General features: G+C 52.8%; 1 protein-coding gene across 2 annotated transcripts; it reads left to right on the forward strand.

The window, feature by feature from the left end:
• Positions 1-1,793: 1,793 nt before the first annotated feature.
• On the forward strand, positions 1,794-12,835 carry VPS4A (vacuolar protein sorting 4 homolog A). Of its 2 annotated transcripts, none has more exons than XM_043898937.1 (11): positions 1,794-1,963; positions 6,123-6,234; positions 6,335-6,482; positions 7,667-7,728; positions 7,826-7,945; positions 8,445-8,601; positions 9,132-9,280; positions 9,621-9,702; positions 9,919-10,138; positions 11,141-11,281; positions 11,974-12,835. In XM_043898937.1, the coding sequence occupies exons 1-11, from the start codon at positions 1,943-1,945 to the stop codon at positions 12,073-12,075; spliced, it is 1,314 nt and encodes a 437-aa protein (XP_043754872.1). In that variant the 5' UTR covers positions 1,794-1,942; the 3' UTR covers positions 12,076-12,835. The 2 variants fall into 2 exon arrangements, with proteins under 2 accessions (XP_043754872.1, XP_043754873.1); XM_043898938.1 differs by having other exon boundaries at positions 7,670-7,728.
• The last annotated feature ends 2,948 nt before the right edge of the window (positions 12,836-15,783 follow it).

The following is a 15,783-nucleotide window of genomic DNA, read 5'->3' on the forward strand; positions in this document are numbered from 1 at the left end:
CCAAGAAGCTCCTTAACAAATTGCTCAGGACCCATTCTTGGCATGAGCCAGTCTGATTTTATGAAGTTGTATGGGCTAAGCAGAGTTGACTTACTGGTCCAAGCTTGGGTTTACAACAAGTGTCACATTCTCAGTGTCATTAGAACCCAATATAGTAAAGTACTGTGTGAGAAACAACAAATTAGGCAACCACTGTAGAGGACAGTGTGAAGGTTCCTTAAAAATTATAGATTAAAAAAAATTACAGATTTACCATATGATCCAGCAATCCCACTCCTGGGCATATATCCAGAAAAGATGAAAACTAATTTGAAAAGGTACATGCACCCCAATATTCACAGCAGCACTATTCACAATAACCAAGTCATGGAATCAACCTAAATGGCTGGTGACAAGAGGAATGGATAAAGAAGATGTGGTACATATATACAACAGAATACTACTCAGCCACAAAAAAGAATGACATAATGCCATTTGCAGTAAAGTGGATGAACCTGATGGGCCTAGAAATGATCATGTACCTTCCAGATGACTCAGTAGTAAAGAATCCACCTGCAATGCAGAAAACGAGGGTTTGATCTCTGGGTCAGGAAGATCCCCTGAAGGAGGAAATGGCAACCCACTCCAGTATTCTTGCCAGGAAAATCCCACGGACAGAGAAGCCCGGAGGACCACAGTCCATGGGGCCACAAAAGAGTCAAACACAATTTATAGACTATACAACAACAACAACAGAGATGATCATACAAAGTGAAATCAGAAAGATACACTACTTATATGTGGAATCTTAAAAAATGGTACAAGTGAATGTACAAGACAGAAATAGTCATAGACATAGAAAACAGTTACTAAAGCAGGAAAGGGGAATGATAAATTAGGAGTTTGGGATTAACAGATACACAAATTGTCACCTCTATACATTTATAGAGTTGCCACCCTTAACCAGCTTTGTTCACTTGAAATGATTTCAAACCATCCTTACTCTCCTCAAACCCCAAGCCTTCCACCTTCTCTCCCTCTAACAGCAGATTCTCTTTTCTAATTCACCAAGAAAACAGAAGCCATCCAAAGGTACTCTCCCAACTTGTTATCTTCTGCCCCCCCAGGTAGGCATCTGTCTTCTCCGCTCCCACTTTACTGTCTGCAGCCAATCCATCCACCTAGGCTTTGGTCCCATTCCCATCGGCTAGCTTTCTTTAGTGGATTCTTCCTATTGGTTTTTAAACACGCAGCGCTTCTGTTAATAACCAATCTGCTATGCTTAAGATCTCCTGGGCAGAGCCCCCAGCTTTGGAGACCTAAGAAAATCACTTTCCTAGGGAGAAAAGGAATATAAAGGAAAACAGAACTGGCTTTAGACAGAGCCACTGACATCTTAATAACAGTAACCAGGGTCTAAGACCCAGTGTGGGGTACACTGTTTACGTTAGCTCGCTCATTCATTTCCTCCAAAAGGCAGACAAGGCAGATACTAATTATTATTAGTAGTATAACTTATTAAACATCAGGAACCCAAAGCTCTGAGAAGGCAAGCTTATTGTGAGAGAAAAACCTGCCCAATAGATGTTTTATTCCAAGTGGGATTCTGGACTTGATGATTTCATTCCGGTCCGGTTCTGGCCCCGCCCCCTCGGGGGCCCCAGTCCCGCCCCGCCCCCGACACGCCCCTTGGCTCACGCCCTGGTCCCACAGCCTCTGCTGAGAGCTGCGGCCTGCAGTGCCGGCCGTGGCCGCCGGGGGGCAGCCGCACGGCTCTGGCCCGACCGCTCTGGGCCGCCCTCCTCGCTCGCCCTCGGACTCTGCTCCGGCTGCGAGCGGCCGCCCTGCCCGCGCCCAGCGCCGACCCACCGGGCTCTCCGCGCCGGACCAGCTCCTTGGCTCCCGGGGCAGGACCGAGGCCGCAAGCAGCGCCGCGGGGTGTGGGGCAGACCCAGGAGATGAAATGACAACGCCAACCCTCCAGGTACCTCGGCGCGGCCCAGCCCGGCTTACGGAGGCCGAAGGAGGCGCGGCGGGGCCTGCGGACGAGCGGGCGGCCTCCTCCTAGCCACGGCCTCGCGCCCCCGCCCCGTTGTTCTGTGCCCGTTTCTCTTTTCTCGCGCTCTGAACCGTGGGTCGCTTCGCGTTTAGAATGCCCGGCCCGCTAGACCGGGCCGAGCCCCGAGGTCGCTGTGTGTAAGCTGGCGACCCGGAGCTGCCTTGGGGATCAGCCTCACCCGGGCCTCACAAGCGACGCCCGGGAAGCTCGGGTCCGCGGTCAGGCTGCTGGATCTCCCTCCTTCTCCTCCTGCCTCCCTTCGAACAGACCCTCGTTCCTTCCCCGCTCTCCAATTTCCTCTTCTCGGCCTAAGACCCTTCATTCATTCCTTGGATCGCGTCGGGTGGTGCTGGGGTGGCGCCACCTGGATGCATGACTGACCCGTCCTCCAGGTGCTGCTGGCCCTAGGTCGGCCGGAAAACAGGAACACGCTCTTCTTGTCTCAGACCTGAGTTTGAATCTCGGTTCTGTCACTCAGTAGCATGTGACCTTGGGCTCGTTAGCTGATCTTGGAGCCTCGGGTTCCCTGTCAGTGAAATGGGATAATGCCCTGTAGGGTTGTCGTGTTGCTCTAGATGGAGTGATTCAGGTGAAGCATTCTTAACACAGTGTCAGCTACATATTAAGTGCCCATTAAGTGGTGACAGGTGCAGTGCTTGGGGGAGTTGGGCAAGAGGTCGAGGAAGAAGAGGCATTTGGGTCGGTAATCAAAGAATGGGGGGATGGCAGATACCAGCAGCTGAGGGAGGGATAGTTACTCCAGGTGGAGAGAAAAAAGGGAACAGAGGCATGGAATACAGTGGGTTCTAGGCCAGGAGTTTGCTGGTGTCCAGAGTCAAACCTTAACGGCCACCAGTGAAGCTGTTATCACAGGGGTGGACCAACATGGCTTGCAGATCCCACCTTCCCAGGGCTTGTGAGCTAAGAATGCCTTTTCCTTTTTTTTTTTTTTAAAGGAAAGATTTATTAAGGTATAACTCACATGCCGTACAATTCACCCATTTAAAGTGTTCAATGCTTTTAGTCTATTCAGAGGCTTCCCTGATAGCTCAGTTGGTAAAGAATCCCCCTGCAATGCAGGAGACCCCAGTTCAATTCCTGGGTCGGGAAGATCCGCTGGAGAAGGGGTAAGCTACCCACTCCAGTATTCTTGGGCTTCCCTTGTGGCTCAGCTAGTAAAGAATCCGCCTGCAGTGTGGGAGACCTGGGTTTGATCCCTGGGTTGGGAAGATCCCCTGGAGAAGGAAAAGGCTACCCACTCCAGTATTCTGGCCTGGAGAATTCCATGGACCATATAGTCCATGGAGTCACAAAGTTGGACACGACTGAGCGACTTTCACAGTATATTCAGAGTTGTACGGTCATCGCCACAATCACTTTTAGAACACTTTCATCACTCCAGAAGGAAATGCTGCCTCCTTTAGCAGTCACAATTCTCCACCCCCCAAATGTCTATTTTTCCCAACCCTAGGCAACCACTAATCCATTCTCTGTCCCTAAGCCTTTGTCTGATCTGAGCATTTCATATAAATAGAATTATATATCAATAATATGTGATCCTGTGTGATGGGTTCTTTCATTTAAAAAAAAAAATTATTTCATTTTTTGCCTATCCTGGGTCTTGATTGCTGTGTGGGTTTTTCTCTAGTTGCAGAGAGCAGGTGCTCCTCTGGTCGCAGGGCCCAGGCTTCTCACTGTGGTGGCTTCTGCTGTCGCAGGGCACAGGCTCTAGGGTGCGAGGGCTGCAGTAGTTGTGGTTCCCAGGCTGTAGGGCACTGGCTCAGTAGTTGTGGTGCCCATCGCATGTGAGATCTTCCTGGATCAGGGGTCAAACCCCATGTCTCCTGCATTGGCAGGTGGATTCCTTAACCACTGGGCCACCATGGAAGCCCCGGTTTTTACATTTTTAAGTGTATGGAAAAAGGGATATTTCATGATATGTGACAGTCATGAAATTGAAATTCCAGTGTCTGTAAAGTTTTATTGGAACCCATCCCTGCTCATTTCATTTACATATTATCTCTGGTTGCCTTGGGGCTACAAAGGCAGGGTTGAGTAGTTGCAACGAGATTATACGGCAGGAGAGTCTAAAATATTTACACTCTGGTCCTTTATGGAAAGTTTGCCACCTGTTAGCATGTCTTTGTCACCCTTTTCTTTCATCCCTATCCTCTGCCACACCTGTTACTAGAGATTCCACAGAGCTGACCGTTTTGTCACCTTTGCCTCCTGTTAAGCAAAACTGTTTGTAAATTGCAGCTCAGGCCTCTCGTATGTGAAAAACTATGTATGGTTGCCAGAAACAGTGACTGTGCTCTGAGGTGCACTGGGCATCTAGAAGGAGGGAGGGGGTGGGCCTGCTTGGCCACCTGAGAAGCAGAGCATTCCTAGAGTATCGCTCTGAACCGCCCCCCCCCCCCTTTTCAAAAAAGACCCAAGCAAAGTGTGTAGAGTGGAAAAGTCCAAGGACCTGGGGGTGTGTTCTGGAGATGCGAAGCCCCTGGTGACAGGAGCACCCCATTTCATGTCTGTCTGAAGGGCAGCCTCGTGGAGGACAGTGAACACATGAAGTCTGTGTCTAAGCTGATCATCCAGGAAGGTTCAGGGCTCCCAGCCGTTATCTGTTTGTAAGGAGAGTAGGGCACTGAGGCTAGAAAGCAGTAGCCTTTCCTCATCTCTTCAAGCTGGTGAGCTTGTATAACATCAACCTGGCCTGACCTGTCCCAGTCTGTTAGTTCTGTAGAGCTCTCTGTGTTTTTCTGAGACTTCTTACTTTGAGATGAGAAAGGGCTGCACAGAGGCCCTGGGCCCTGCCAAGAGCTAGTCAGGAGGCTTACTGTTCACTGTGTGGCCAGTGGTTTCTGCCTGCCTGCTGTCTAGTGCTGTCTGTTTGAGGAGGAGAATTCTGGTAGTGCTTCCCAGCTTGCTGAAGCCATGGTTTCTAAAACTGGCTGTGTAGGTGTAGGGCAGCTGCCTGAGATCCAGCAGGCTTTCAGTTCAGTCCAGAGCACAGGCCTACAGGATTTAGGAGGTTCACAAAGACACTCTTGCAGAGTTCTTAGGAGGGTCTGGAAGCTCCCCACCACTGGCAGCAGATAGATGCCTTTGAAGTAAGCAGGCACTTTTCTTCCTGGACCTCCAGGAAGAGATCCTTAATCCGTGTATTGAGTCACGTGGCTAAGCATCCCTTCCCTAGGAATCAACTTTAGGGAAACTGTCTTCTCTTTTCAGCCTAGAGAAGTGAGTTGAGCTAATACAAAAAAGTAGAGATCCCTTTAAGTCCATATCATAAAACTCTAGGGTTGATGAAGGACTTTCCTAGCTGGCTGGGTCCTTTCTGGCCCACAGGGTCAAGGGCAGTTTCTGGCCTCCATCTGAACAGCGCAGCAATCAGTTGGTTTTGCTGTTTGCCCTGTTGCAGGCTCTCAGTCCAGCTCTATTTCTCTTTCCCCTGAAATTGCGAAATAGAAAGTGAACTCTCCTTTTTTTTTTTTTTTAATTTTCTTTTTTTTTTTTAATTTTTTTTATTTTTATTTTTTTTTCTCCTTTATTTATTTTTTTTTTCCAGTGGGTTTTGTCATACATTGATATGAATCAGCCATAGATTTACACGTATTCCCCATCCTGATCCCCCCTCTCACCTCCCTCTCCACCCGATTCCTCTGGGTCTTCCCAGTGCACCAGGCCCGAGCACTTGTCTCATGCATCCCACCTGGGCTGGTGATCTGTTTCACCATAGATAATAAACATGCTGTTCTTTCGAAACATCCCACCCTCACCTTCTCCCACAGAGTGAACTCTCCTTTTGAGCCCTAACCTGAGATACTTGATCAGGCTTCCGCTTGACTGAGAAGGCAGTTGCTTTTAACTGTATGAGTGTATTGTGAAGTGGGACAGCTGTCTTTTAAAGCTTCCTTTCAAGGCCTTTCTAGTTGATGTTGGACAAGTAGGCCAACATAAAGGTCTGCAGCTGATGGATTCCCGGGCCTGGCAATATCTCTTATCAGTGTACTCCTGCTGCCCGGAACCTAGGGGCTTTCTGGATCTCGTGGGAAGCACTGGGTTGTGTGTTTTGCCTTTCCAGAAAGCCATTGATCTGGTGACAAAAGCCACAGAAGAGGATAAAGCCAAGAATTACGAGGAGGCGCTCCGGCTCTACCAGCATGCCGTGGAGTACTTCCTGCACGCTATCAAATGTGAGTCCCCCACAGGGTCCTGCCTGGCCTCAGAGCCCCCGTGAGAGGAGGGCGGGCACACGGCGCTCACAGGGGCCCCTCCGTGGTTCCCCTTCTGCAGATGAGGCACACAGCGACAAGGCCAAGGAGAGCATTCGAGCCAAGTGCATGCAGTACCTGGACCGGGCGGAGAAACTGAAGGATTACTTACGAAACAAAGAGAAGCATGGCAAGAAGCCAGTCAAAGAGAATCAAAGCGAGAGTAAGGGGTGAGTACCGAGGTGTGGAGGACCCGGCGGGGGCCAGCACCCCCTCGAGCAGGGTCCGTTTCCTGCGTCGCCGTCATCTTGGTGCTGTCCTTTGGGGAATTCTACTTGTAATAGAGATGATGCCTGCAGCTGCCTTCACCAAGCCCTTTACAGGAAACATACATCCGTTGTCTCACTAGATCTGGATGGAAAAGCTGTGGGCAGGGCAGGGAGTCAGCCCTGGACTCCGCAGCCAGACTGTCAGGATCTAGCCTGGCGCTGCCACTTCCTAGTCGTGTGACCCTGGACAAGCCCCATGACCCTGCTGGGCCTACAGTTTCCTCATCTGTAGGAGGAAGGTAGTGGGACTTCCCTCCCAGTGTTGCCCTAAGGAGCAAATGAAATGATGCGGGAAAAGCCCAGAGAAGAGAGATTGGAGCGCAGTAAGGATCAAATAAGTGCCCGCTGTGTTATCAGAGGTTCTCATCGTCACGTGATGGACAGCAGCAGGCTCAGAGAGGTTCAGGGATGGCCACGGTCACAGAGCTGTTACTTGATGGGGTCTGGACCCAGACCTGGGGGCTCTGTTTTGGGCTCTAAAGCCAGCGTTCCCTCCACAGCCTTTTACCTCACATCTGTGGTTTGAACACAAAGGCCAGTGATGTCCTGGAGGTGAAGGGAGGGTGTGCAGCCCAGAGGTGGTGGAGTAGGAGAGAGAAGGGTAATGTGTCAGCTCTGCCCCGAGCAGGGAAGCTCTGCTCCTGGGTTGAAAGGACCTGCCCAGGGGCCTGGAAGAGTTCGAAGGATGACACATGACGTGTCTGGGTCGGGCTTGGCCCTGGAGGCACAGCCATGTACTGTCCCGTTGCGAGTCCCTATGAAAGGCCAGGAGCAGCTCCCAGTGCTTGCCAGAGCACAGGGCCCTCACTGGCCTTCATGAGAGCGCACACATCTCAGTTCTCTGCCCCTCGTGAAGAAGTGAGGGTGCGTGAGGAGAGTGTTTCCTGGAGGATCTAGAGAGGATTGCTGACAATGTGCAGCCCCGACATCCTTGGGGTGCCTTGCGTGCAGACCTCTCAACCACTGTCGAGCAGGGAAAGTGTCTGCTTAGCACCGGGCTGGCCATCAGAGCCTGGCCTCGCTCTCTGAGCCGCCTTGCTAGCTGCCTGTCACTCCAGCCTGTTGTCTTTTGTCTCCTTTCCCAGCAGCGATAGTGACAGTGAAGGAGATAATCCAGAGAAAAAGAAATTGCAAGAGCAGCTGATGGGTAAGCAGCTTGAGGCCCATGGTGGTGGGAGGTGGGTGTGGCAGGGACCCCCAGATGGGTCAGGCTCCAGGTCGAAGGCTCCGTCTTGGTCCTGCAGGTGCCGTCGTGATGGAGAAGCCCAACATCCGGTGGAATGACGTGGCCGGGCTGGAGGGAGCCAAGGAGGCCCTCAAAGAAGCTGTCATTTTGCCAATTAAATTCCCGCACTTGTTCACAGGTAAGAGTTAAGCCACTTTAGGCCCCAGTGCACAAAAGTCAGGTTTCTGAGAGCGCCAGCTCAGGGCCCCCCTGATGCAGGCATCCAAGGGGTATGTGGCAACTCGGCTCCCTTCGCCCCTAGCAGGCGAGGCCCTGGCCCTCCTGAGTGCTCTCCGTCAAGGGAGGGTCCAGGGCCAGCTCACTGAGGTCACCTACTCCTTGGCTTCTCTCCATGTCAGAGGCACTTTCGTGACTAGAGCTTTGAATCGTTCCAGTGGTAGGCAGGGCGTCCTGCGCCAGCCAGCGTCACTTTGCTGGTCTCGGGGGTCAGGAGCCCGGGCCAGGACCAAGCTCTCGGCGGGTGATCTAGTTGCCTTGACTCCTCTGCTTCTACAGCAAAGTCGCCTTGTAGAGCTTTTTATTCCTGGCCGTGTTTACCGTGACTCCGGCCCCTCTGCTTTATTCTCTCCCTTTCCCCAGTCAGGAAGAAGCTCACTCGAGTTCATTCTTTCTCATAGGCAAGCGCACCCCTTGGCGGGGGATACTGCTCTTCGGACCGCCCGGCACTGGGAAATCCTACCTGGCCAAAGCAGTGGCGACGGAGGCCAACAACTCCACCTTCTTCTCTGTGTCCTCCTCAGACTTAATGTCTAAGTGGCTAGGGGAGAGCGAGAAGTGAGTCCACCGCCAGGCTCCGCTCCCACGGCAGCTGCAGTGGCTGCTCGTGGTCCGGCTTCCCGGCTCTTGGACTCGCCTCCCAGAGGCGCCGGGAGAGGGCTATCTTGCTAGCTTGTCAGGTGGGACACTGTCCTGACAGAGCCAGCCGAGACTGGAAGGTCACTTGGGAGCCATGAGTCCACATGAGGGGAAAGGAGAGGCACTCACAGTAACTGGGTTTCAGCCAAGTGTCCTCCACTGGGGACTTCATACAGTTAACTTATTCTCCACACTGGCTCCCATTTTGCAGATGAGGAGACTGAGGCTGAGAGGAAGGGAAGGGACTTGTCCTCCATCCAGAGCTAATGAACGGGGCTGCTGGATTTGAGACTGATGCTGAGGCTTGCTCTTCCTCCCAGTGCGGGGCTGCCCGAGGACTTGTTACCACTGTTTTTCTGTCGACTCAGCCTCTCCAAGGGAAGGGCAAGAGGAGGGTGGTGCCAGGGACCTGGGCTGGGCCGGAATACCACCCGTGTCTCCCCTCACAGGCTAGTCAAGAACCTGTTCGAGCTGGCCCGGCAGCACAAGCCCTCCATCATCTTCATCGACGAGGTGGATTCGCTCTGCGGATCCCGCAACGAGAATGAGAGCGAGGCTGCCCGCAGGATCAAAACAGAATTCCTAGTCCAGATGCAGGGTGTGTGCCAGTCCCCGGTCCCCTCCCCACTCCTCGCCCCACCTGAAGCCAGCCCCGGACTTTGATTTAGCTGTGGCTGAATCTGACTGCCCTAACGGTAGAGGGACTAGCAGAGAAGCAGTTCTTAGCTCCTTCTCATTGAGGCCTTGGCCGGCTGCCTCTCCACCCTTCCCGAGGCGGGCAGGGCTGTGGGGCTTGTACCCCAGTAAGGCTTGCCGGGGCCCTGCCGGGGGATCCGGGGACAGCTCCAGTTCAGGACACAGAGCCCCCGAGGTCCTCCCCAAGGTCCTGAAGGAGCCTGGAGTGCTGAGTCAGCGTCTGTGTTTCCCTTTGTCCACAGGGGTGGGGAACAACAATGATGGGACTCTGGTGCTAGGTGCCACAAACATCCCATGGGTGTTGGACTCGGCCATTAGAAGGAGGTGAGTCTTCCCTGGAGGAGCCCAGGGCTGAGGTCTGTCTCCAGCCGTGGTCAGCCTGCAGCTGGCAGCAGGCATGTAGCTGGACCCTGTTTCTCTGGCGGCTTCTCTGAGTCTGCAGAGCCCTTAGTGAGGCCGGCTCCTGGAGGGCCCCTGAGCCCTCCGTTGAGACCATCCCGCCTTCCGCTTTCAAGTCCTGCTGTGTGCTTGGCTCTCTAGGTTTGAAAAGCGAATTTATATCCCGTTGCCGGAGGAGGCTGCCCGCGCCCAGATGTTCCGATTGCATCTGGGAAGCACTCCTCACAACCTCACAGACGCCAACATCCACGAGCTGGCCCGGAAGACGGAAGGCTACTCAGGTGCAGACATCAGTGTCATTGTGCGGGACTCCCTCATGCAGCCCGTGAGGAAAGTGCAGTCGGCGACACACTTCAAAAAGGTGAGCGGGCCCACAAGGAGCCGCTTAAGAAGTGTCACAGGAGAGGGGATGTTGGCTCTCTGGCTTCTTGGGAGACAGTGCACCTTGGGAGCTGAGGTTACGTGCGCGGTGAGTTCTTGGCCTTCAGGGGCCTGGGCTGTACCTGCTCCCATCACCCCTGCAATGCTGGCTTGAGGGCGACCACCTCAAATCGGGTGAGGCCAGAGGACAGGGCGCCGTGACCACCACCTCCGCCCCCTGCGTCAGCCCTGGACCCTGCTGCGTGTCTGAAAGCAAGGGCCACAAAACGGCACACCAAGAAGAGGAACTGCATTCACACGGTAGATGTCTGTCAGGGTCACTGCGGGCACTGCTGGCTCCCTCTGGGTGTTGGGGTGATACCTGTGACCACAGCAGACGGAAACCCTTACAGGAGCTCGTTTCTAGTGGGGAGACAGACAGCAAAGACTCCTTTCTTAGAGGGTGATGGGGGGATGGGGGAAACAGGGCAAGGGAGGGAGGGCTGGTGTTCTGCGATTTGGAGGGGGTGTGGGTAGGTTGCACTCTTAATGGATGGGGCGCCCTGGGTGAACCGAGTCAGGAGTTGAAGGATGTAAGCGTTGAGCCCTGGAGATACTTGGGAAATGTTGCCAATGGAGCAGGCAGCCTTCAGTTGGAAAAACACTTTTGACGTCACTGCATTCATGGTGAGATTTGACGGAGTTGAGGAAAGGAAGCTTTCTAGACCTTTGGGTCACAGATTGCGGTTCTGGAGAACAATAATTAGAACAGCATGCTGATCGCAAACCTCTGAAATCAGATTTGGAGCCACTCAGACTCCCAGGGTCCAAGAGTTTGAAGGAGCCCATCACTCAGATCAGACTGCTGATCTAGAAACCCAGGCCTTCGTCCACATCACGCTGTCACCTTCTCCTCAGGGCTCAGAAACCCAAGGTGCCCCACCCCTTCCCCAGATGCCAAGGGGCAGCCCCTCCAGCCAGTCAGGCTCCTGTTTGGTTTCAGGTCTGTGGCCCTTCCCGCACCAACCCTAGCATTATGATCGATGACCTCCTGACCCCATGCTCGCCGGGGGACCCAGGGGCCATGGAGATGACTTGGATGGATGTCCCTGGTGACAAACTGCTAGAGCCTGTAGTCTGCATGGTGAGTGGCTGGCTGGGAGAGACGACTACAGAGAGCCCAGGAACCTGGGGGTTTGGATCCAAGAATAAAATCTGCTCCCCCCCTTCCATGTTCTGGGCTGTTGTGGCTCCTCCTAGACAGAATGGTCTCTGGGGCTCTGAGGAGCTGGCGCTCCTTATACCAGACTCAGTGGGGACCCAGGCTGGAGGCCATAGTGTTAGAATTGTATCTTCAACAGGAAGAGTAAAGGCCAGGTGAGGACTGCTGCTTTGGTACCTTTGGGGTTGGCCTCCTAACCCAGAAGGAACCGGTAGCTGTCTTCAGCACTGTTGATTTGGTGCAGTTGGACAGGCAGCCACTCGGCTCACTGCTCCTGGCCTCTCCTTATCTCAGCCTTGCCGGTGGTCTTGGCTGTGCTGTCAGGCAAGATCACTGGGCCTGGTGTGGTGGGCGTGCACTTACAAAGAGCTTCTCACAGGAGTTAAGAGATAACAGGAACTTAAGATTCCCTCAACCAGAAGTAGGCTGTCTAGAAATGTCATGGGTTGCCCCAGGAGGCCTTTGGGCAGAAGCCAGCTTCTGCATTGGGACTTGGGGGTGACCTCCGAGGCAGGGCTCTTCCCACCCCTCTTCCCACCCTGGACTGCGTGTGGCTGAGACTCAGCTGGGCTTGGAGCCCAGCCCCCCTCACCTGCCCACACTTCTCTTTGCAGTCGGACATGCTCCGGTCTTTGGCCACCACTCGGCCCACTGTGAATGCAGAAGACCTCCTGAAAGTGAAGAAATTCTCAGAGGACTTTGGACAGGAGAGTTAAAAGCTTCTTCACCTGCCTGATGGTGAAGGTGGGAGGTTGATTGGGGTCAATCCACAGTACTCCCCAGGTCAGTGGCCACACAGAGCTCCCGTGCTTGTCCCAAGGCCACTGCAGCGTCCCCCTGCTGACCGGCCGTCAGTGGGGGAGCAGGAAGGAAGGGCCTCCCCGCCACGGAGCCGCAGAAGCACATTCAGTACCTGGGGGGTACTGGCTCTTCCTGCTTCCTCCTCCTCCTCCTCTTCTGGATGCTCACCATCTCCTTGTCCTGCCCCGCTCCCATGGTTTTTTTTTTAAACCATTCTTTGTTCCCCTAAATTAATGCTGCTTGGATTTTTGACTTGTTTATAAATTCAAAACCTGCCCAAGGCATCAGGGAGTGGGAGCGGCCCCCGGCCTTGGGGTTGGCGCAGTGGCCCTTCAGAACAGCTGCCCAGCGCCCCCCGCTGCCCCTCCTGTCCAGATCCAAGTATTGCTCCATGTGAAGAGAATGGCTGTTGCCCGGAGTCCCCAGCCCAGACTCTGCCTGTAAGGGCCACAAGTAGAGCCAAGCCATTCGCTCCCTGCGGGCCCTGTGTCCTCGCTGCAGGAGGAGAGGATGGTTTTGTGAGCACAAAGCTTGTAGATCAGACCGAGGGAAGGCAGTCAGGCAGGTGTCACTGCTGCCTTTTTCTAATCCCTCTGAATGTGAGAACACTGATCCCAGCCTCTGCGCCGGGTCCCTGTCCTGGAAGCGGGCTAATAAACCCTTTTCGTTTCTTGAGCCACCTGAGAGCGATCTCATCTTTGACTCCTGTTGGGCTCCCTAAAGGCCACACTTGCTTCCCCTAGAAAGACCCTCTGGTCTTTGCTCTCTTCTCTTCAGCGGAGCTGCAAGTAAACAGGAATGTCACCAGCAGCTGCAGTTCTGGGCCTGTTCTCCCATTGCGTTCACAAGACCTTTCTTCCCCCAAGGCCTTGGAAGTGGTGGGTGTGTTTCAGGGACCTGGGCAGTTCTTGTTCAACCTCCAGATGAGAGGCTGCAAGCAGAGAGGCCTGTGGTCTAGACACGGCCTGCCATTGTGCTTTGGTTTGGTCTGCTGCCAACATTTAAAAGTCAAGAGCTGACAAAAATTGAGATCTCTGGCTTCTGAAGCAGGTTAGGGAAACCCTGGCCCTGCTCCAGGATCTGCCTTCTGCGTCAGGGGACTGTGCCCTCCGGCTCACCCTCCCCACCCGGACTGCCTCACTCCGAGGCATTTCCTGTCCGGCCCCGGTGGCCCCTTGAGTTTGTGATTCCTGGTAGTGGGGCAGCCACGGCTCCAGAGCTGGTGGCAGGCCTGGGGGTACCGTCTGAGGGGCGGCAGGAGCAGCCTGGCATCCAGTTGCTCTAGCTCGCCTCCCCCTCCCAGTCCTCAGTATCTCCAACCAGAATGGCCCACGACTGACGAGATGTGGCCGCCTCTTGATGTTGTTAGCATCGCACCGTGGGGTTTCTTTGATCTGGGTAGGGGTTTCTGCTGAATTGAGCCAGCTTTTGCTCTGTTCCTTGAAGGCTTAGGCGCAGTGCTCCTCTCCAGTGCAGTGGGTCAGCCCCGCTCTCGTTACCTGGAACATCAGCAGGCCTGACCCCCAGATGGTGCTGTGCTGGGTCGGGGGAGCTGTGTCACTTGCTGGAGAGTTTCCACATCATGTTGCTGATGGACCCTTGGCCACCAGTTACCATTTGAAAATACATTCGAAAACTAACTGGCCACCCCCTCCCTGTACTGCTTCATTGTAGTCAGTTGTATTTCGTTAACTTTATTTAAATCAGAAGGCCCTTGTCTTTTTTTTTTTTCAACCTGCTTCCTTCTTGCTGCTGCTTGAATGCAGTGGCAAGTCACAGGGATTACCAGAGGGCTGCTGGGGTTCATCGTCACAGTTCTCATCACAGCCGTTCTGCCTTCCCACTTCTCTCTCTACCCTGAGTGACGGGCAAACACATGTCTTGTTCGCTGCTGAGGCTGGCACAGTGGTGATGCTCAACATGGCTTAAAAGTGCAGAGGAACTTCCTTCCCTAAGCGCTTACTCTGAAATTCACTTCCTCCCTACCTGGGGATTCCATTCTTAACCCTCTGCCTACATTGATTTACACTGTGGAAGCTGACCTCTAAAACTTTCATTAGCTCAAGGTGCTGAATCATGTGTGTGGTCTTGCAGCTGATGTATCTGCCCAAGGTGGAAGAGAGTTTCTTCCTCGTAAAGGCAAGGATTTGTTGTCTTTGGGTTGTACTGTCTAGGGTTAATTGATCAAATCCATCCTTGTTTATTACAACCATAAATCTAATCTATTGTCAGCAACAGAATCTCAGGCTTTCCCCGAGGTCCACATTGAGCAGTCATTGACTTTTGGGTCTTAAGTCAGGAAGCGTCCAGCAGATACTACCAATCTGTATAACAAAGGCATGATTAAGGACTGTTAACCTCAGGGCCTGTAAGGAACCTTCAGAATGTTTTAATACGATCCTGCAAGGGAAAGGAAGCTCACTGAATCCTAATTTTCCTAAGGAGCCATGTTTTCAGTATAAAGGAGAGTTTACTACAGATTCCGCGAGGGCTGAGTCTGTCCTCACCTCAGGGCAGCGCTAGGCCCTGCTCCTCCCTGAAGTGTGATGGACACAAAGCCAGACTTGGCTGGCTTGCTTGGGCCCACACACCCCCAGACTTGGCTGTTTAGAGAAAGCACCTGGGGAGAGTGGGTCTTTCCTGGGTCGTTTCATTAACTACCATTTAAGATACATTTTCTCTATAAACAGCTTACTGGACTTCTTACTATACCTGTACTTGGATTTTGGAGGACTTCGGTCAGAGTACCTGCATGGCAAAACTCAACATAAAAATGAGATTCTTTCACCTCCTGACAAAGCTCTGACAGGATCTTAAAGCTAAAACTGCGGTCACCATGATGCTGGTTTATTTTTTCAGAGTAAGTGTGGTGATGAGGAAGCAGAAGTTCTGCTTTCTGTTTCTGCCCCGACTGTGACAGGAGGCTCATTGCTTCTTCTCAACTACAGGCAGTCCCCACTTGTTGAAACCACTTTGCACTGCTTCACTTTTATGAAAGACCTACATTAGTATCTGTTTTCAAATGGAAAGAAACTTGAAGAGGACTTTCACGTTTACAAAAAAAGGCAAAAGCTAAAACAGCATTCAGCTTCTGTTTTGCAGCAAGCTCTTACAGAAGCAGCAACACTCAGAGCAGCCAGGGGGGCACCACCAAGCTCCTTCCCCAGGAGCTACACTCAGCCTCTCAGCGTCAAGCCGCCATTGCTCTGAACTGTGTCTGGAAGCATCTGTTAGCATGATGTGTTCTAAGGTAACTGCTTCTTCCATGTATGCTATTTCAGCTTAGGAAAGGCTTCATCAGAATGTTCTTTCAGATCATGGGGAAACCTGTATTGCCCCTTTCCCAGCCCTGCTGCATGGCCTCCACCCAAAGAACGAGCCACGTACCAGCAACCTAAGAGATCTCAGCAGAAAAATCTTCCCCAGGCCTGTTAAAGGTGGAAAGCAAAAGCCCGAGACCTAAACTATATCTGAACCTTGAAAAATGTATGACTACTCAGTTACATTAATACTGTCATTGAACTGGAGATATTCTGCCCTGTGTTTTACTTCCACAGGCAGACTGGTATCTGCGAGTAACACACATAGACCCTCTGTAACATAAGAAATTGGTGAAGACGATC

This window comes from Cervus elaphus, chromosome 4 (assembly GCF_910594005.1).
Source record: "Cervus elaphus chromosome 4, mCerEla1.1, whole genome shotgun sequence".
Classification (NCBI taxonomy): domain Eukaryota; kingdom Metazoa; phylum Chordata; class Mammalia; order Artiodactyla; family Cervidae; genus Cervus; species Cervus elaphus.